The sequence below is a fragment of the Hemicordylus capensis genome, chromosome 4 (genome assembly GCF_027244095.1).
Source record: "Hemicordylus capensis ecotype Gifberg chromosome 4, rHemCap1.1.pri, whole genome shotgun sequence".
NCBI classification, from domain to species: domain Eukaryota; kingdom Metazoa; phylum Chordata; class Lepidosauria; order Squamata; family Cordylidae; genus Hemicordylus; species Hemicordylus capensis.
In genome coordinates this window covers 281,858,906-281,880,786 of record NC_069660.1, presented here as the reverse complement: position 1 = coordinate 281,880,786, position 21,881 = coordinate 281,858,906, and the positions used below count along the sequence as shown (strand labels likewise).

Here is a 21,881-nt window from a genome sequence, read left to right as displayed (position 1 = left end):
ACGATAGGCTGCTGAGGTAGAATGATCAGTAGTTTCATTCAACCTTGGTAATGACCCATATACAGAAGCTGGGCTACTCGGCTCTGGAGCAGCTGGGACCAGAAGTCTTCTGGTGCTCCGGATGACACAAGCTGTCTGGGTTACCTGACAGCTCGTGTTGTGTGAACGGCTTCCAAATCTAATTCTGGGAATTGTGTTTTAAGGACATTGATAAATGGAATGGGTGCAGAGGAGGGCAACCAAGATGGTGAGATGTCTGGAAACCAAGTCCTATTGGGAACAGTTAAAGGAGCTGGGTATGTTTAGACTGGAGAAGAGAAAACTAAGGGGCGATATGATCACTGTGATCATATATCTGAAGGGCTGTCACACAGGAGGAGGAGAAGACTTGCTCTCTGTTGCTTCTAAAGACAGGACTAGAACCAGTGGATGGAAATTAAAAGGAAGCAGCAGATTCAGGCTAGACATTATGTGCAGCTTAAGGGCTGTTTGAAGTGCAATTCTCTGCCTCAAGCATTGGTGAGCTCTTCTCTAGAAGTTTCAGACTGAGGCTAGAAGGTTACCTATCAGGATTGCTGTAGAAGTTTCCTGCTCTGAGAGCAGGCTGGACTAGAAGTTCCCGTCCAATTCTAAAATTCTGATTCTATGATTCTATGAATGTGAGGGGTAGTAGATGAATAACCTTGCAGATAATGGCTCACCAACTAAGTTAATTTCTATGTTATTTGATTGCCACTTCAATCCATTCATACACCCACTTGGACATAAAGTCACACTATTTTTCAATAAAACGTTCCTGCAAGTGTGGTCTCTTTTAAACTGCATCCTGAGCATCCTTCCTTGGGCTGATCTCTTAGTGTCCAATAATAATTGTTATAGTCTGAAATGATTCTAATTAATCACTTTCATGCATTTCCTCATTGCCACAACAGATTTTAATTATTCTGAAACATATTTCCCAATAGAAAGATAATTTCCCAATGGAGGAAAAATTCTATTCCTAATGTTTTGAAAACCCCATTTTAATTTATGCACACATTTTGGCTTCAAATGACGATATTACAAATACACTCCATCAATCTACTGTTTTTCTTGAAAAAATTGTATTTGGGCTTGGGGAGGAAAAGTTAAAGATTAACTTCAGTGTTTAAGTCCAAGAGACACATTCCAGAGATATAGCCATGCAGAACGCATTTGCCCATATGAACCTCTGCTCATTGTCTCAAGCCTTGCTCATGGCCCCACCACTAACAGAGATCCATTTGGCGGGGACTAGAGACAGGGCCTTTTCGATTGTGGTCCCCTGCCTTTAGAACACCCTCCCCGAAGAGCTTCGCCATGCTCCCTCCGTGTTTTTAAAAAACAACTAAAAACACATCGTTTTAAAGCGGCTTTTTAATGCTCCATCTTTGGTTATATCTGGTAGGTTCTTAGTTTTTCGTTCCTATAGTACTCAATTTTTCACTTTTAAAATAACTTTTAATTTGAAACTTAATACTGATTGTGGTTTTTAACCTGGCTTTTAACTTGTTAACTTAATTTGGTTAACTTTATTACTTTTATTTTATATTGTATCTATTTTATTGTTGTGAGCTGCTCTGAGCAGTCGTGTACTGGAGGGGTGAGGTATAAATATTCTAAATAAATAAATAAATAAATAAAAATGTTAGTTACAGGAAAAAATTAGTCATATGACACCTTAAAGCCAACAGCCAGGATCTCACTACAGATATGAACATCAGCCTCCAGCAATGCTGACCAAAGCTTTCCCCATTTATTACTGTGGCATACATACCATTTAAAAGTTACTACCTGACTTCAGAGGGAGGATGTGGTTTTGTTTATGTTAGATGTTACAGGTTTTTAATTAGGGGACACAACCTTTGCTTAATCAGTTAGAACGCCTTTTCAAAGACAGCATCTGCTGTGACATATACATACACCATCTAAAAACAAAGTATTTTTTTCAAAACTATTGTTTTAGTCATTTGCTATTTAATTAATTGACTAAGACTTCTTTAATTGGGCAGGCTGCAGCTCTAGTTTTAATAATGAGGCACAACAAGGTGTGCTTTAAGCTTCTAAAGTAGAGTTAGCCAGGTGCACAGTGGCAGGGGATATGGAGTCCCACTGGATCATTCACAAGGCTGACCTTCATCTGGCTCTCAATACAAAATTATCACAAGCATCACCTTGTGAAGGGGAGAAAGTAATTTTCTGAATCTCACTGTAGACTTTCATAAACCTTGCCTTCTAGAGTCAGCCCTGGCCAAATCTTTGCTAGATAATCTTTCCACTGACATTGTAAAGCTTTGAATCTGGCTGTAAAACACAATTTTGTAAGTAGTGGCATGAAGAAAGAAGCAAAAGAAAATAAATTAAACGCATCTCCCAGTGACACAAGTCTCATGAAGAATTAACTAGGATAAGCACTTATTCTATCTGGTGCACTGACGATCTGAACAATACAGACAAAAATAATAATTAAAACATAGCTTCATGCTGAGATGAAACTTTCAAGAGTCTCAACTGTGTTGAGCTTATGATTTTTCTGTTTTTGTATTTGTGAGCATAATTATGTCCCCGAGGCAGCAGGAGCTAGTGCTTGTCATCTCCCATTTCCCCCTCCAAAAGAAGATTAATTTCTTTACATAGAAATCCAAAAGTTGACGCCAGAGCAATAATAATAAATGTAAACAAAACCTTTTATTTTTTTTAAATTCCAGAATGCATAATTTAATGGTGCAGTCACATAAATAATGAAAACACCACATATACTTTAGACAATTAAGGGTAAAGCTGAAAGGTAACATTTAATGAAGTATTGACTCACTATGTCAACAAAATGATGGCAGACATCTGTATGGATGATAGCATTTAGCAAAATGCTATAAAATCAATAGGAGGAAAGTGGGGGTGGGCAGGAGCAGACTTGATGGCTCAGAGTCCAAGTAATGGCATATGGAGCCTTTTTGTCCTTCGTGTACCAACTGGAAGAGGCCTAGGTGTCTGAAGATGGCAATTTCCTGATGGCTGGTTGGATACTTATGTTAGATGAGCTCATTTTCATAGGACACATAATAGACAGCTATTTGTATTATAAAATCAACATATGCTTCAAATTCAGCCAGAAAGATGAAAGATATGCAGTATTAGCCTTTTCAGACAATCATTAGGCTGAGTGAACGCACACAGAGGTGGAGGGGGATGGAATCATGGCAGAAGTTCCTGCTTCACCTTTTATGCATGTATACAAGCATTCCGCCTGTATGGTTCTCTCCATGCATTCAAAAACTCTGAATCTGTTCCAGCCTTGCACATGCAATGAACCTGCCACTAAAACCCTGCTCCCCCACATCACAAGTTCATTAATGATTGTCTGAAAAGGGCTAGTAACAGAATAAGGCAAAAATTGGCCTTAAGAAATAGATAAACTAAAACACAGAAGAGCATTTTTAAAGTAACAAAGTATTGCTAAGGGTAGACACAATAAATGGACTAAACAAGATCCCAAGCAAATGTTCTTCTCACCTTAGCAACTTGTCAGCAAAACAGATACAGTATGAGTATATCAAGTCAACTCGGAAGCAAGGCAGAGTGTATCAGTCTAGCTTTTAATTTATGTTTTTCCCCAAAGGAGGAAGAGCTGAGAGACAAATACTCACTTGTATGAGGATGCACTTGGGGACACCACTGGAAAGGATGCTAAAACCTGCTCCCTGCTTCTGATGATTGCAGCCATGGAGAATCAAGACTGTTCTTATTTGCATAGCCCCATTCTGAGTTCTGTTGCTTTGTCAGAGAGCTGGTATAACAGCTAAGAGAATGAACTATGGATTAAAGTCCCTGGTTTGAATCTTGTCTCTGCCATGAACTCAATAGGCAACCTTAGACAAGCCAATCCCTTTCAGCCTCAGCCCTCATCTGTGATGTGGGGATAATACTACTTAGTTTACAGGGTTATTTTTTACATATATTGTAAGGATTACAAGGTAATACATGTTTTGAACACTCAATACTAAGCATTTATCTAAGTATTCATTAGAGAGTGAAATTTGTCACCAGCTTTTATGTAATTATTATAGTGTTGCGAATGGGGCAGGGATTACCAAGGCCTAGCTCCCAGAATCTGTTCTCAGCATAAGATCTCAGCCCTGGAACATATGAAGTGCCTCTGAGCAAGTGCTAAGAGCTCTATCTCTTATCAAACCAGCAACATATTTGGGAAGGGTTTAAAAGTTTGTGAGGGTAAATTTTGGATAAGCCCTGGACTTCTCTCATTAAAAAACCACACACAAACAATAAGGACCATATTAGGAATTTGGAAGAAAGATGGGCACTAATGTTGGACACCCCACCCGCACCCCAATACTAGCATCCAGGGTCACCCAATGGAATTGATGGACAGTAACTTTAAGGAGAAACAGCAAAAAATACTTATTAACCATTAATTTAGGGGACCTGCTGCACAAAAGGGGTCAGTGGCTACTGCCTTAGACGTTTTAATGGAGGGTCACCTTAAGTGGCGCAGCGGGAAAATGCTTGACTAACACTCAGAAGGTTGCCAGTTTGAATCCCCGCTGGTATTATATCGGGCAGCAGCGATATAGGAAGATGCTGAAAGGTATCACCGCATACAGTGTGGAAGAAGGCAATGGTAAACCCCTCCTGTATTCTACCAAAGACAACCACAGGGCTCTGTGGGCACCAGGAGTTGAAATCGACTTGATGGCACACTTTACTTTAGGGAAACCATATCACCTAATGGTGCAGTGGGGAAATGATTTCATTATCAAGCCAGAAGTTTCTGGTCTGAATCCCCATTGATATGTTTCCCAGACAATGGGGAAAACCTATAGCATGCAGCAGGAGTATAGGAAGACTAGCTGACCTGGCGCAGAGCATCTGCACCCCTAGTTTTCCCTGTATCTCCTCCCACATCTTCAATTCTTTCTCCCCTCCCCTCCAGTCCCATTTCGTTCTCTCCCTCCTGCCCGTTCTCCGTCAGCGGCCAGGCTGCTTTTCCTCAGCCGCCGGCTGCCACTTCTCCTTGGCTGGCCATCTGCTGTCCTGGTGGTGGCCACTTCTCCTTGGCCAGCCGTCTGCCGTCCTGGTGGTGGCCACTTCCCCTGCACAGCTAGCCATCCTGGCAGCCGCTGCTTCCCCTGAACAGCTGTCCGTTCTGGCAGCTGCCGCTTCTCCTCCGCACCCGCTTCTCCTCGTCCCTAATCCGCAGCTCTCTCGCGAGAGCTGCCACACATAGGATTAGCGACGGGTACGCCTAGGAGAAAGAAATAGACAGAGAAGAAGACAGAAGATGCTGAAAGGCCTCATCTCATACTGCATGGGAGATGGCAATGGTAAACCCCTCCTGGATTCTACCAAAGACAACCCCAGGGCTCTGTGGTCGCCAGCAGTCGACACTGACTCCACGGCACAGGGTACCTTTAGGGAAACCATGGAAATAGCCATCAAGGGGCACTGGCCATGATAGCTACGCGCGTCTGGGCTTCCCAAGTGAAGGACACTTGTAGGAAGGCGAAGGACGCTGAACGAGATGGAGCTTCGGCCTGAACCTCGTGAAGGGCTGGGCACTGGTGGGCAGCCTCCTCCTCCAGAGAGGTATATTGATACTGAAGGCAGAGGCAGACCGGGCCGTCCCCACCCGAGTCAGGGGGACGTCTCTCTCAGTCAGTCACTGTGAGCCCGCCTGCTGCCGCTGGAGAAAGAAGAGGCGGAGCCGACACGCGTCGCTCAGCCCCGGAGGTATCGAAGCGCTACGCGGTGCTGGGTGGGGGAGGGAGCGGGGAGGGGAGGGAGACTGGGCCGCCCCTCCGCGCGCAGCCCGCCCCACTCCCTCCAAGGCGCGAACGCACGCGCCGGGCCACCCCCCCCAGCCCAACCATCGAAACAGCCACCCTGGCGAGGCCGACAAAGGCCAAGCTGTGCCAGAGGGGCGGCTCCTTTCCCTTTTCCCACCCCTCCATTGGCTAGGCTGGAAGCCGTGTGTCCCGCGATTGGCTGGAGCGTGCCGTCCATCTGAGCTGACGCCGAAGCCCGCACGCCCTTTTTCTTGAGAGAGAGCGCCCTGTGGTGCTCTCCAGATCGCTGAGGCGGCCATCTTGCTTTAGGGCAGGGGAATGGGAGAAACCCAAAATCTCAGGTGAGGCCGGAAATAGCTGCGAGGCAGGGAAGAAAAAGGGAAGGGGGTGAGACAGCGCGTCGTCAATCGGTAGCCCTGCCGCAGTCCCTGCGGAGGAGCGGGGGAGGGTTGATTTTCTCATGCATCTGCAGCGGCGCTCATTCGTCTGCGGTTTGCTTTTCGTTCTCAAGTAAACTCATTATAGACGTCATTTAGCAGCTCCTTCTTGGACACCCAGCAGCAAACTACCTTATCCTGAGTCAGGTCATTGGTCCATCTCGCTCAGCAGTGTCGACAGTGACTGGTCTCCAGGATTTCAGGCAGGGCTTTCCCCCTCCTCCAGCTGTTATGGCCAGCGCTGTGGCTTACGGCCGTGCCACTCGAAGGGCGCGAGAGCGAGCTCTGTGCGGTCGCTGCCCGCCCGTGTTGTTTGCTTGCCTGTGCTTTCTCTGGGTGGTGTGTAGAGGCCCACTTCCAGCCACTGCGCGCTCCTCGGGAGAGACGGGTAGAGCACATGCCTTGAGTATGCCACTCACTCTCAGCCTAGCCTACCTTACAGGGTTGTTGTGAGGGCGGGAGAAAAAGGCGGAGTGGAGAAGACCTGTGTACTGAGCTCCACGGAGGAAAGGTGGGATGGAAACAAGATCCTAGTTCACTGCCTAGTTCTCTAGGAGCGTTTCCAGACAGCAGGCTTTGCTGCAGGTTTGCTAAGGGGCTTCACTGCGAGTTTGGATTTAAAAACAACAACAAAAACAAAACCAATGCAAAAACGTAACGCAAAAATGATTTGTTGCTTGTAGTCACCTTAAGTGGCACAGCAGGGAAATGCTTGACTGACAATTGGAAGGTTTCCAGTTCGAATCCCCGCTGGTACTATATTGGGCAGCAGCGATATAGGAAGATGCGGAAAGGCATCATCTCACACTGTGCAGGAGGAGGCAATGGTAAACTCCTCCTGTATTCTACCAAAAGAAAACCACAGGGCTCTTTGGGTGCCAGGAGTCGAAATTGACTTGATGGCATGCTTTACCTCTGTATACCTTCACCTATGGTTCATGGCAGCAGGAGAGAAGGACCAAAATATTTCTCTTTTACTAACACTGCCAATGTTGGACTCATAACTGGCTGGGATTGCAAGCCTCAGACAGGTGTGTTAATTTTTGTGGGTGGGAAATGTGGGCAAAAGTAGCCTGTGTGTGTTTTGGCAGCTTTTCTCTCTGCTGAAGTTTGTTAGGAAGCCAGCTGGGGATAAAATACTTCCTGTGAGAAAGGTACAGGGATGGGCTAAATGGTGATCACAAATATGGCTCATGGGCTTCCAGTTGCTTCTCAATACTTTAACCATCCTCCCCTTCCCACTGAAATACACTGTTCTTTCAAATGGCCCTAGAACTGCCATTTATCCCCAGTTGGAGCATGCTAAAACCTATATGCTATATAAATGCAGCATTTCTCCAAACACATCAACCTAAAGCTTCACCTTTCTAGCCCTGCAATGCATGATCTTGGATTCACATTTCTTGGATTCACATTTCTAGCCCTGCAATGCATGATCTTGGATCAGTTATCCCTCTATCTAGCTAGGGTCTCTATAATTGTCCATTAGTGTTAGTCAGTGGTGCTGGTGTGCCTGGGCTTGGTATTAGCCTGGCAAATTCCTTGTTCTGTTCTAAATAGTGGAACTGCCAGAAGGAAAATGTGTATTACACATGTGCAATAAATAGTGCCATCCTACCTCCCTTCCTTAGATAATTGACTGTGCATCTTAAAACTGCTTTTATATTGCTGTATTTAATCTTGCTCTGGCATTTGGCCATTCAAAAAGAATGCAAGCTTGCAAAAAGCCAGCCTAGTGGCAGTCTTAGAAGACATCACTGCTTTGTGCAAGCTGTGAATGTTCAGCTGGAAGTCACTGACAATTAGAATTTGAAACCAAAGAAGAGGAAGTTTTACATACCTGCCAACATGTCCCTATTTTCCCATTCACCTGAATGGGAAAATAGAGACATGTTGGCAGGTATGGGTTTACATTTGCTGCTCATTGGTAAATGCCAACATTAAAGTACTGTGTAGTGTGAACATAAATAGGTTTACTCAGAAGTAAGTGACATTGATTTCAACGGAACTTACTCCCTAGTAAGAAACCTTAGGATTGTTGTCTTAGTGGGCTTTGGGTTTTTAACAGAATTGGGTAGGGCCAGTGTCAAGGGTTGCCATGGTTGGGCACCTGCTGAGAGCCACATCTCTGCAAGAAAGCCCACTACCAAGCGGCTCCTGGCCCCTTGGCCTGCTCCTCCTCACCATTGCCACCCACTTACCTGCTCTTTCTCTCTGACCCAGGAGGTGCAAACAATAGCAGTGAGAGGGGGGAAGAGAAGCAGCTGCCCGTGAATGCATATTCACTTAGCCAGCTCTTTCCCAAACAGTTGAGATGGCAATGGTGGTGAAGACAAACAACAGCAGCTGGCAACAAGGAAGGGGCACCACTGAGGGGTCTTGCCTGAGAGATGGCCCTCCAAAACTCTGAGCTGGCACTGGAAACAGGAATGTGATCGTCTGAATGAAATCAAATATTAAAATACCGGAACTTGTTTTGTGAGCTTTACTTACACAACATAGGTCAAGGGTGGGGGAATTCAGGAGTGGTGGGTGTGATGGGAAGAGATTCTTAGCGATGTTGGAGTTTTCTAGAGAAGCTTGTGTGCATCCCCACCTCACTCCACCTCAGCACTACACTGCATTCATCTGAGCCGTGAGCCATTTTTGGAAGGGCGGTATAGAAATCGAATAAATATTTTACGTGTGTGTGTGTGTGTGTGTGTGTGTATATATATATATATATATATATATATATATATATATATATATATATATATAATTGATTTGCTTTAAGAAATACCTTGTTAGCCACACAAAAAAGCGTGCTTGGCTAGTAGTATTGTTGGCTGAGTTGATCTGATCTTGTGTTAGTTCGTTCGACCCTTTTGAGAATATGTGCCTGCCTACGTGGAGCCTTCTGAGATAAAGCCAAAGCCACAGAAAACCCAAGTCAGTACCTTTTAAATATGAAAAAGCAAATTAAGGGCAGGGCAAACTGGGAATTATGTGAATACAATATGCTTTCTTGTTTTCTACAAGAATGCAGTCCATCTCTTCTTCAGAGATTCATTTTGAAATTGTTATATTTTGATGTATTAATGTGAATGTGTGATACTAAAACAACTCAGAATGAATAATCAGTGATGGACATCATGTTTCAGTGAACATTCATTTAGATAATCAGACGTAGTATACAGATCTTTAAGAATGTCAAGTCATGCTATTTCAGAATACTGTTTAGATTGTGAGTCCCTTCGGACAGGGAACTGTCTTCTAATTCGTTATCAGGTACAAATAGATGATGCTATATAAATAAAAATAATCATAATTATCGTAAACTTTATAGTTGTGGAGGGAAAATCTCTTATGTTGGGAGATTCAATGTACTGGAATAGAGAGTGTCATTGGAACTGATAACCACAGAATATTATGATACATTCATGCTATTCATTTCTGAGTTGTGATGGGAATGTCCCAGATGTCCAATCGTGGATTCTATTACCAAACATTTCGTGTAATATTTTGGCTGTTCCTTGTTTCTCTTTGCAAAACAGATGATCTTGGGAAACTGTAAAGAGCTGGAGCCGTTTTTCAACATAGCAACAAATTTAGTGTTTATGATAAAGAGACGGGGATTACATTAGACAATGAAGAGAGATGTCACAAAATGTAAGAGTTCTACATAAACCTCTACCCATTCATTTCCACTCTGAGCTGTAGTATTTGCCTTTCCTCTCCAGCGGCTTTAAGCAAAACCTGCCAAGCAGTACGTTAGCTTTGTGATATGGACCAGGAAGAATCAATCATTAACTTTTACTACTCCAGCTATAGTAGGATTAGAATATGTGTCTATGCAGTCTGCAATGTAGTATCGCCCACAATCTAGGGGCATGCTATTTTTGTGTGTGGGAGTATTTGATTTCATATTTTATAAGTAGGAATTGTAAGTCTTGTCTCTCTGTGTTGTACAGTGCCTTGATAGCACCATATCTATTCTTCATATGTCTGTTGGGCAACAGATTTTGGTGTCATCTGTAATGGCAAAGGATTCTGGGGCAGAGAATTCTTACATACCTAGGTAGGCTGCTGATAGAGTGGAGGCCCCATTGCAGAACTGGCAGAAGAGGCTCAGAGGGGCTGGAGGCAGCATATGTGGACAAGACCACTAGGGTCAAGTGCCGAATCAGGTAGACAAGAATCAGAAGGATCAGAGCCAGAAGATGTACTCAGGGCATGGCAATTGCTTGTTTTATTATTTATTTGTTACCTTTCTATACTGCCTTATACCAATGTCTTTTGGTGGTTTACAAAATAAACAATAAAACCAGCATTAAAATCAAACATTAAAATTGTTAAAAATTTACAATAATTTAAAACAGCAGAAAGACACTAAAAACCAACTTACAGCCGATAAAAGCTTGATGAAATAAATCTGTCTTAAATACTCTGAAAACCTGTGCTATGGGGAAGCTCTTCAGTTATTATTGAAAATATTTATATATTGCTTTTCACCAAAAACAAGTTTTCAAAGCAGTTTACATGGCAAAGGATAAGAGAAAATAGTTCCATGTCAGGAAGGAAAGAAGGAAGTCTAGCAACTGCCGCTGAAGAAATACTACGCTGAGCTGAATAGGGAAAGTTGCTCTCTATCACTTTAAAAGTAGGGATGTGCATGAACCGATCCGGAGGCCATTGTAGATGCCTCCGAACTGGTTTGAATGTGGCGCAGTTCGAAGGTTCGGTGCCGGGAGGGTGGTTCTTTAAGGTGTGGGGGGGTGCACTTAACCCTCCCGCCACTTTTTCACCACCCGCGCTCCTTTTTAAAACCAACTTCTTGGGGCAGCAGCGTAACTCCCTGCCGCCCCTGCCCCCATTTTCTGCTGGAAGTGGCCGGAAGTACCGCCGCACTGCCACCCCAAGACACTTTTTAAAAAAAGTGTTGTAGGGGGGAAGCGGCGGGAGAAGTAAGTGCACCCCCCTTAAAGAACCACTCCCCTGGTGCCAGACCTCAGAGCCGCGGTCCTGTGCACACCACTATTTAAAAGGTGCCTTTTAAAAGATGGACATGATACAGGTACTTCCCCCTTACCCCCAGCAGATCTGTGTGTGTAGAGAGACAGAGATATATTGATTGAGAAAACATCACAGGGGAAAGGGTTAGACACCTCCCCTTGCAGCTACTTTTTTTTTTTTTAAGTTGGGAGAGCCAGTGTGGTGTAGTGGTTAGAGTGCTGGACTAGGACTGGGGAGACTCAAGTTCAAATCCCCATTCAGCCATGACACTTGCTGGGTGACTCTGGGCCAGTCACATCTCTCTCAGCCTAATCTACTTCACAGGGTTGTTGTAAGGAGAAACTTAAGTATGTAGTGGGTTGCTTGGAGGAAGAGCGGGATATAAATGTTAATAATAATAATAATAATAATAATAATAAAAATAAGTCGAGAAGAAAGAAAAACAAGTTAAAATAATCGACATAGCAATACCAGGGGATAGCAGAATAGAAGAAAAAGAAATAGAAAAAATCACAAAATACAAAGATCTACAAATTGAAATTGAAAGGCGGTGGCAGAAAAAGACCAAAATAATCCCAGTGGTCATTGGCGCCCTGGGTGCAGTTCCAAAAGACCTTGAAGAGCACCTCAACACCATAGGGGCCACAGAAATCACCATCAGCCAATTACAAAAAGCAACTTTACTGGGAACAGCCTATATTCTGCGACGATATCTATAATAACAGCAACAACATTGACAATAAAATTTAGCCATCCCAGGTCCTCGGGAAGGACTCGATGTCTGTATAAAACAAACCAGTCAGTAACATCTGTCTGACTGTGTAAATAAATAATAATAAATAAATAATAAGAATAATAAATGACATGCATCTCCCTTGGATCTCCTTTGCACCTGAGACAGATGAGTGATTGGGAACTGTGAAGTGGTAGGATGGGATTGTTCGTCATCCTTCACCCACTGCAAATTGCCTTCCCAAGCAACTCCCTTCTCTGCGCTGGACCCCTCTCCCCCGCCTCTGTCCCCATGTTGGTTTTTAAATGCATGTTTGAAAGTGGAGGGGAGAATGAGGGAAAGCATTCGGTGCCATCTACTTTTCCGCTCCCAATTTGATCCTCCCAAAGTGGTTTTATGAGGAGGCTACCATTACATATGTTTGTAGGTAATATGTATTTTGGCAGAACATAAGAACAGCCCTGCTGGATCAGGCACAAGGCCCATCTAGTCCAGCATCCTGTTTCGCACCATGGCCCACCAGATGCATCTGAGAAGCCCCTAGACAATAAGTGAGGGCATGCCCTCTCTCCTGCTGTTGCTCCCCTGCTACTGGTATTGAGAGGCATCGTGCCTCTGAGCACAGCCACCAGACTAGTAGCCATTGATAGACCTGTCCTCCATGAATCTGTCTAAGCCCCTTTTAAAGCCATCCAAGCTGGTGGCCATCACCACACCCCATGGCAAGGAATTCCATAGCTTAATTATGTGCTGTGTGAAAAAGTACTTCTGCTTGTCAGTCCTAAATCCCCCAGCCTTCAGTTTCATGGGGTGACCGCTGGTTCTCGTGTTGTAAGAGAGGGGAAAATATTTAAAGGGCTTGCTATATCACTCTGGAGTGCAAACTGGTTCCTCTGTCGTTAAGTTTGTCAGATCAGTTTTTGTCATGTCAGACACTCCTTTTTCCAAGGATATGTGTGGTTTCTTCAGCTTTGTGATGTTTTTCAATAAGAGATAATCCCTTAAGAAAAGGTGCCTCTGTCAGCCCAGTTTGTCATCTATCAACTTTGGCTTGGAGAGCTGCCATGACAGTTGTGAACTGGAAAGTAGACTGTGAGGTGACTGACATGGGCAAACCTGACCACACACACACCTTTCATATCAGAATAATTTCCCCAAAACATGACAGTGGACAAGCGTCCACAAATCCCTCACCAGAAGCAAGTGCCCTCTTGCTACTGCCTCTGATGCACATGCCCAGCACAAAAGCCAGCAATACATAGGCTCCTTCCATGACATGCCACATTCCTAGCTGAGGCCTGGTCTGTACGTGGAGCAGAATAAAATGAAAATGAAGTTCAGAGGTGGTAGAATGGAATGTACCACTTCAGACTATAGGTGTGGTGGGTGGGTGGGGGAATACAACTTTTGAATGCTCTCCCATTTCCACAATGACTGGAATGACTGGGCTCGAACATATGTTTGTGTTGCATGTGTGTTACATACTGGAAGGGTTGTTTTTCAGTGTGGTGGAGCATTCCAAAATGGCATCTTTCACCTACAGCCTGAAGTGGTAAAGTTCACTCTGAGCCTATTCTCACAATCACCAAGAGCGGGTGGGCGGGAGGGGTGGGGAAGGCTCCAGAAAGCTTACCTTCCCTGCAGACGATCCAAGGCTTGGTGATGCGAGTGAACCCACAGGAGCAACCCTGCTCTATGAAGCATGGAACAGGGTGGAGGGATCCAGGGCTGGAACTTCTTGTTCCGGCCGCTGGACAACCCACAATACAGCGTGTGCAATGTGCGTTGCATTGGGGGATTTCCCCATTAGACGAGCACTCTGTGCACCTTTCTCTCTGTCTCCTTGGGCTGAACTCAGCCCGAGGAGAGACACTATACACGGCAGCCATGTTAAGGGTGCAAGTGCACCCTTAACCTTGGCTAACAGCCGGGTTGTTTAGAAGGGTTATGTCTGTTGGAAGCCTCTGCAGGGATCCCACCACTTCTTGTGATTAACCTAATCCAGGCTGGGCTTAGGCTGGTTGTGAGAACAGCTTCTCTGTTGCCTCTTGACTGTTACCATATCATTCTGCTGCATTTGTAGACCAGACCTGAAGGGAATAATAATTCTCATCTCAACAACTGGCCCATGGTGACTTATCTTACCATGTGCTTAGAACTGCAACATGGGTTGTTTTTTAATTATGGACACATGGCAAGAAGGGGGCACCTTTTAAAATGATGGTAATGTTATATTTAACAGGGGGGAAGCAACTGTCCCTTTTTATCCCAACAGAGCATCTCTCCCAGTGACTATTACCTGGATGATATTTTGTTTTGTTTTAAGATTGTGAACCCTTTTGAGAAGGAAAGCCATCTTCTCATTTCTTTTTCTGTGTAAACTTCATGGAGTACTTTTTGGTTATGAAGCAGTATACAAATATTCTTATTGTTAATGATAAACATATTATATCTACTCATTTCCTACCAAAAAGGGAAATTGGTCTATTTTAGCAAGGCCCACCCCCTTCTTTAATTTAAAGTTTATTGTGTTTATTATATAATAATGATTTTGTTAACATGCCAGTGCAAATACACAACAGTATCTACCCATCTCCCACCTATGGCCCATAGCCCAACAGCAAATATAAAAGAATAAAGGAAATGGAGAGAAAGGGCACGCTGTGTGGAATACATAGTGCAAAGAATCAGAAGTCAAAGATCTTTAAAAGGTCTTAACCCATTGTGCATGATCACACCACTTTTTTCTAGATGCTTATATGGAGTACTGTGTAATCCATTTTAAAATCTTGGCAGCTTGATGGTCCGTAGACTGCAACACTGTAGAAACTATTAATGTAACAACAATGCTTTAGAAGCCCTAGCTGGTTTTGAGAATGTGGGTTCTATGACCTTGTATCAGCTGGGACTCTCATTTTAATTCTTTTCCTTCTGCATCAAAGGAAATAAATGCAAAAGTGGTGTATATTAAGGATCAAAGAGGAAACTAAACCATTCCCATATCTTGTTTGCTGTTGATATCCTTAATCACTAGGGCCAAAGAAATAATTGCCTCTAGAAGCTTTTCACTTTATACATGGAACTGTGCTGAATTTTTGCATTGTAGAGCAGCAGCAGATGCCTGAGCTCTGCCAGTTTAGCTTTAATAATACTCCACATGGCACAGCTTCTGTATTTGTGCTCAGGCTGTTTACCCTGATCACAATGCTGTATTTGCTGTCACCTGGCATTTATGTTATGGTATATGTATGACCAAAGCAGTAATTACAGTTGCAGTCAGGGAAGACACAGTCCTTCAATACCAGAAAGTTGCCCCACAGTTAAGAGTGCTAAATGTGTGATCATCTCTGGAACTACTATGTAAAGAACAATGGAATCTTGCACAATATGAAGAAAAGTTGGTGGTAGTAGAAAGAGAAAGCTACAGTTGCTAACAGTGGCTGAATACTAGTTGTTGGGCAGCAGCAGTAGGAGTAGGCTATTGTCTTCATGGCCTGTTTGTGGACTGAGCAATTAGAGTTAGGGGTGTTCAATTCGGGTTTTTGGGTGATTCGGCTCGGACCCGAACCGAATCACCCCTGTTCTGTTTTGTGCCTGAATCTGGGTCACCCGAATCACCCTTGATTCGGTTCGGATTCTGATTTAATCCGAATGTCCCCCAATGTCCCCCGATATTTTTCGGGCATGAGCCGAATCACCCGAATTTCGGACCCGAAAAATTCGGATGATTCGGTTCATGGTTGATTTTTGGCGATATTTTGAAGTTTTAGTGACTTTGGGGCAGTTTGGGGGCATAGCATGGGATCTGGGCAAAAGGAGTGGGGTGGGGTGGTAGTGCCTAATGGGTGCAGGCTACCACCCCAATTTCAGGGGGATTGGGCAAAGGGCTGATTTTTGGCAAATTTCTGAAATTTTCATGTCTTTGGGGCAGATTGGGGCAAATTGGGGCAGAAAGTGGGGCCTGGGGCAGAATAGTGGGGTGGGGTGGTAGTGCCTAATGGGTGGAGGCTACCACCCCAATTTCAGGGGGTTTGGACAAAGGGGTGATTTTTTTGAGAATTTTTGAAGTTTTAGTGACTTTGGGGCAGTTTGGGGGCAGAAAGTGGATCTGCCCCAAAAGAGTGGGGTGGGGTGGTAGTTCCTAATGGGTGGAGGCTACCACCCCAATTTCAGGGGGATTGGGCAGAGGGCTGATTTTTTGGGAATATTTGAAGTTTGGGTGTCTTTGGGGCAGATTGGGGGCAGAAAGTGGATCTGCCCCAAAGGAGTGGGGTGGGCTGGTAGATAGTGCCTAATGGGTGGAGGCTACCACCCATCCCCAATTTAAGAGTGATTGGGCAGAGGGGTGAATTTTGGTGAATTTATTTTTATGAGGTTTGTCTTCATAAGGTGAAGTGTGCTAAATTGATTACTTCCTCATATTATTCATAGTAATAGAGAGTGTGAAAAAGTGAAAGTGGGGTCATGAGAGTTGTCTAATTGAAAAAAAATCTCATTTGCTATGATACAATGAGAATTCACACCTCAGAAGTTTTTTCAGAAATTTACCAAAAATCAGCCCTTTGCCCAATCCTCCTGAAATTGGGGCGGTAGCCTGCACCCATTAGGCACTACCACCCCACCCCACTCCTTTTGCCCAGATCCCATGCTATGCCCCCGAACTGCCCCAAAGTCACTAAAACTTCAAAAAATCGCCAAAAATCAACCATGAACCGAATCATCCGAATTTTTCGGGTCCGAAATTCGGGTGATTCGGCTCATGCCCGAAAAATATCGGGGGACATTGGGGGTGATTCGGTTCGGCCCCGAATCACCCGAAATTGTTTGTTTCGGGCACAGATCGTTCTGTGCCCGAAATTTTTTGCACATCCCTAATTAGAGTACTGTTTTCACATTTTCTCTTATATATCTGTCAGGGTTGATTTGGTTTAAATCAGATCGATGATTTCAATCGCTTCACAGAAGGACTCAGTTTTAATCTATTTAAATCACAATTTAAATCTGTGGCCAGGAAGATTCTATTCAATCCTCATCTTCTAGTAAAAGTACATTCTTGTTGTCTAATAATCATTATTCAGAGACAGATTTAGGTTTCATCTTTAGAAAGTAGGTACACACTTCTCATAATGTTGTTTCATTCATACACCAGGACTTGCATATCCTTGTTGCACTGCATGCATTTCACATGCATGCTTGTCCTACCCACAAGTACAGGAATTTCATTAAAATATTCCCAAATGGGGTGTTCCTTACATCCTGCTGCCATGATAGGAGTTTCCCTTCTACAGCACTCGGAAAAAGTTTCTTCAGGACTACATGAATACATTCTATTCACTGTTGGTTTCGCTTTCTATTCTCCTCCCCAAACCCTTGCATGTATATCCAGACTTCTCCTCCTTGCTCAGATCTACTCCATTCCCCCACAAATCCTCTATAATTAGATTCAGACATTATCCTGTACAAGTATGCAGATGGCTGTGCACATGTTTGTGTGAATGACTGTACCTAGGTTCATTTAAAAAGTGAACCTGGATACAGGCCATTCAGATGCTTGGTACAGACAGGAAGTGTACTGCTGTACCTGCGTTCAACATAACATGTGACTGACTGTGCCTGTATACAGATCTGTACCTGTGTATACTGTACAGTCATTGTATAAGTGTTGAGCATAACTTGTGAATGGGCCAAATGTTTTTGTACTTTTAGAGAGGTGGGGGCAAGAGCTTTGCTCCTTGTGTGTGTGCTGCATGTACACCACCTGCAGAATAGGATTGATCAAGTCTATTCTCTCTTATCCCCATATATTGTATTAACATGTTTATAGAGTAGAAGCTATGAGATTAACATTCATGATGATATCTTTGACCTAGGTTCTTTTAAAATAAATGGTTAAGAAAAAAATTAAAATACAATTTAAATTTAAAAACCTCATTTAAAATTTAAAAATCCATTTTTTCATTTTTAAAAATCATCAATTTTTATCAACTGATCTCTGTACATAAAAGGTGGAGTCTTCTTTTCCTTGTTTAAAAGAAAGCTAAGAATTCATGGACACAACTATGAATATTGCAGCCAGATCCCTGTACACTCCCAAATATGGCCCTAAATGCAAGTGTGATAGTTTATGTAGTTTATTGTGAGCACAACAGCAGGAATTACAAGTTTTAGGATTGAGTCATTATTGTTTCTAAGCAGCAGATGCTGTAAACTATAGTGTTAACTTTGAAAAGAAGAAATGACAGCCAAGTGAGGTCACTGAGGAATCCTGGGCTAATTCTTCAGCCTGACCTACTTCACAGGGCTGTTGTGAAGATCAAGTGGGATGACCCACCCATCCATGTATACCATCTCAAGCTCATTGGAGGAAGGATGGGATGCAAATAATAATAGCGGATGCATCAACCACATCTGCTTTTCTTTTAGTGGGTAATGTTTAATGCTTGTATTATCTGTGTACAAACCAGTTCTGTCCTTCGGGCATGGCAAGCAGGGAGACCGCCCCAGGCCCCGCTCTTTTAACCCCCATTAGAATTAATTGGCGGGGGGCCCCTGCACTTGCTGGTTTGCCCTGGGCCCCATACCACGCCAGGGCTCTCTACAGATAGCCCTGGTACAATCTGTGTGTGTGTACACATACACACACACCCCTGATATTATACATCTGTATATCATGGGCAGGATCTGACTAAGTTAGTCATAACTATGCACCACTGAAATAAATTAGACGTGACCAACTTAGTCCCCATTAATTTCAATGGGACTTAGTCATGACTAACTTAATCTGGATCCTTTCTCGTGTATTCCACATATGCTGTGCCTGCTTCTAATAGCCTGTTGCTTATAAAAAATCTGATTATTTTTTTTAGCAAAGTGCTAACCTTACCAATTGTAGATATTGTGTAGCTTACATGATATTTCCATAGAATTCGAATGAATGGTGTTTGCATATCAGTAGTATAAAGGAATGTGCATGAAATGTGATTCAAGCTCCGAATCGTGGCACATTCCCCACACCTTTAGTAGGGAGGAGAGCAGGTCCATACCTGCTCCTCCTCCACTTGCCACCACAGGATGTTCTGCGGCGCTCCCTCCAGCATGTTGGCATCACATGAGGGCAGCTTGGAGACGCCTCTCCAGTGCACAATCTTAGCTGGGGGGAGTGCCGCCAAACTTCCTGTGGCAGCGGGCGGAGGAGGAGCAGGTATAGACCTGCTCTCCTCCCTGTTAAAGGTGTGGGGAATGTGCCGCGATTTGGGGTTCAGATCACATTTCATGCACATTTTTAGTGTAAATTGGATAGTGTTCCAAGGTTACAGTTCATCAGTTTAAACTTATATATAGGTGACTGCCCAGCATCTTTAAAACCTACAAGGAATGAGTTTCCACAACATCCCCAATTAGCTTTATTCCGTTGCTGAACCCTCCCATGTGATTAAGGCTTTTTTGTTCCTATTTAACCAAAATCTATCTTTCTGGTTTAACCCCTTCTCTCTTTTCCTGTTTCTGCTGATCACCTGCTTCCTTCAGCAATGTCTGCAGAAACCTACAGCTATGCTATTTTATTTGAATATGCAAACCTGGATATAGATACAGAATTTGCAATTATAGCTGTTGGACCAGGGCCTTAAAACTTAGTTCATTTGATTAACCACAAATTCTTCATTTCTTTTCTGTCCTAAAGAACTACTTTTCAATATTTCATTATCTTTACTATCAAAAATACTTGATATTAATATTTAAGTATCTTTTACAAAATACATTATACAAGATCCGGTTTAATTTTTATGAACTTTTTTGTGCACCAGTAGATATTGCTATGTACAGTGCCAGTCCCTTTGGACCTTATTATTCATATTAATCATTTATATGGGATCATAAATGTACAAAGCACAGTGCCATGTAGTTTATAGCTCTTATATTCATTTTTATTATTTTAGTCATTCATGATATGTTTCTTTTTATTAATGATAGGGAATGTGTGATCCCTGAGATAGTGAGAATAAAGCAGTAAATTCCCTCAAAATGTAAAAATAATGGGTACTTCATGAGTAGTGAGCTCAGATATATTCTCATAGCGGCTATACATAAATTGCATACCTTTTCTAAAGTGATTTGAGATCCATCTTTACATTTGTAATGTCAAAAAGCACTTCTGCCTTGCAAAATTAAGGGATTTTAATGCAATACATCCATTGTGGGCAGACTTTTAACACTCATACTTGATTAGACATTAAGGCTTCACTGTAACTGGCTCAGAGTTGATGGGATTAGAAGAGGTCAGGTGTATATCCTTAAAACCTTTTGGGTTTGATTCTAAGCAACAATGTCTCAGATGGTTCATCGGAACATAGGAAGCTGCCATATACTGACTCAGACCATAGTTCCATCTAGCTCAGTGTTGTCTTCACAGACTGGCTGCAACTTCTCCAAGGTTGCAGGCAGGAATCTCTCTCAGCCGTATCTTGGAGAAGCCAGGGAGGGAACTTGGAACCTTCTGCTCTTCCCAGAGTGGCTCCATCCCCTATGACTTAGATGTGCAGTTCTGGTTACCGTATCTCAAAAAGGACATTACAGAAATGGGGCAGGTGCAGAAGAGAGCAACCAAGATGATCAGGGGCCTAGATCACCTTCTTTATGAGGCAAGGCTACAACATCTGGGGCTTTTTAGTTTAGAAAAAAGGTGACTATGGGGAGACATGATAGAGGTCTATAAAATCATACATGGTGTGGAGAGGGTAGACAGAGAGAGATTTTTCTTCCTCTCTCACAACACTGGAACCAGAGGTCATCCCACAAAACTGATTGCCAGGAAATTTATAGGGATGTGCACAGAAATCTTCGGCGCCGGCGGGGGTAGCGCTTTAAGGGCGGGGGAGGGTGTACTCACCCCTCCTGCTGCATTTCCCCCGCCGTCGCACTGTCATTTTGAAGCCCCTTGGGGCGGCAGCGTTCCTCCCTGCCGCCCCGTTTGCCCCGTCGGCCGGAAGTGGCGAGTGCGCGTGCGCCCGTCTCGTGTGCGCGCACACACAGCAGAAGGGTGCACACGCATGCAACAGGCGCACGCGCACTCGCCACTTCCGGCTGACGGGGCAAACGGGGCGGCAGAGAGGAACGCTGCCGCCCCGAGGGGCTTAAAAAAACCAGCGCGCCGGCGTGGGAAATGCAGCGGGAGGGGTGAGCAACCCTCCCCCACCCTTAAAGCGCTACCCTCGCCAACGCCAAAACACCGAAACCGCCCCCAGTGCCGAAACGTTTTGGAGGCCTTCATAATGGCATCCGAAACGTTTCGGGCACATGCCTAGAAATTTAGGGCTGACAAATGGAAGTACTTTTTAAAACACAGCACATAATTAAACTGTGGAACTTTCTGTCATGAGATGTGGTGATGGTCAACAGCTTGGATGGCTTTAAAGGGGGCTTAGACAAATTCATGGAGGACAAGTCTATTAGTGGGTACTAGTCTTGATGGCTATCAACCACCTCCAGGCTCAGAGGCAGGATATACCAGTTGCAGGGGAGCAACAGCAGGAGAGAGGGCATGCTTTCATCTCTTGCCTGTGGGCTTCCCAGAGGCATCTGGTGGGCCACTGTGCAAACAGAATGCAGGACTAGATGGGTCTTGGCCTGATCCGGCAGGACTATGGTTGCAAAGGTCGTCATATAGCCTCTTTTTAAACTTCTGAGAAGTTTAACAGAATCAAGTCTTGTCACATGATTAGGAAAACAGCCACTGGTTGTAATTAGTTGTAATGTTAAACCAGAATTGTTTCTCGCTTGAGAATATTTTGGCACTGGTATTAAAACTGGCTCCAAGTGATTAATCAACGTAAGTTTTCATTGACTAATTTACTGATTAAACCAATTAAAGCCTGCTTCCTTAATTTTAACTAGTGT

At 43.7% G+C, this 21,881-nt stretch overlaps 1 protein-coding gene and 1 long non-coding RNA gene across 7 annotated transcripts in view; one reads left to right on the top strand and one right to left on the bottom strand.

Annotated features, from left to right (window-relative positions):
- Positions 1-2,688: 2,688 nt before the first annotated feature.
- On the bottom strand, positions 2,689-6,671 carry LOC128324720 (uncharacterized). The gene is made up of 2 exons (XR_008307054.1): positions 6,392-6,671; positions 2,689-5,281 (listed from the first exon to the last, which is right to left on the bottom strand). It is a non-coding gene; the product is annotated as an uncharacterized LOC128324720 (long non-coding RNA).
- Positions 5,337-21,881, top strand: part of TRIQK (triple QxxK/R motif containing) — a 66,510-nt gene continuing 49,965 nt past the window's right edge. Inside the window, exons 1-2 of one of the 6 annotated variants that reach the window (XM_053249612.1) lie at positions 5,872-6,163; positions 9,796-9,910. In XM_053249612.1, coding sequence (XP_053105587.1) covers positions 9,899-9,910 — 12 coding nt within the window. In that variant the 5' untranslated portion in view covers positions 5,872-6,163; positions 9,796-9,898. The other 5 variants (XM_053249613.1, XM_053249615.1, XM_053249619.1 and 2 more) reach the window with 5 other exon arrangements.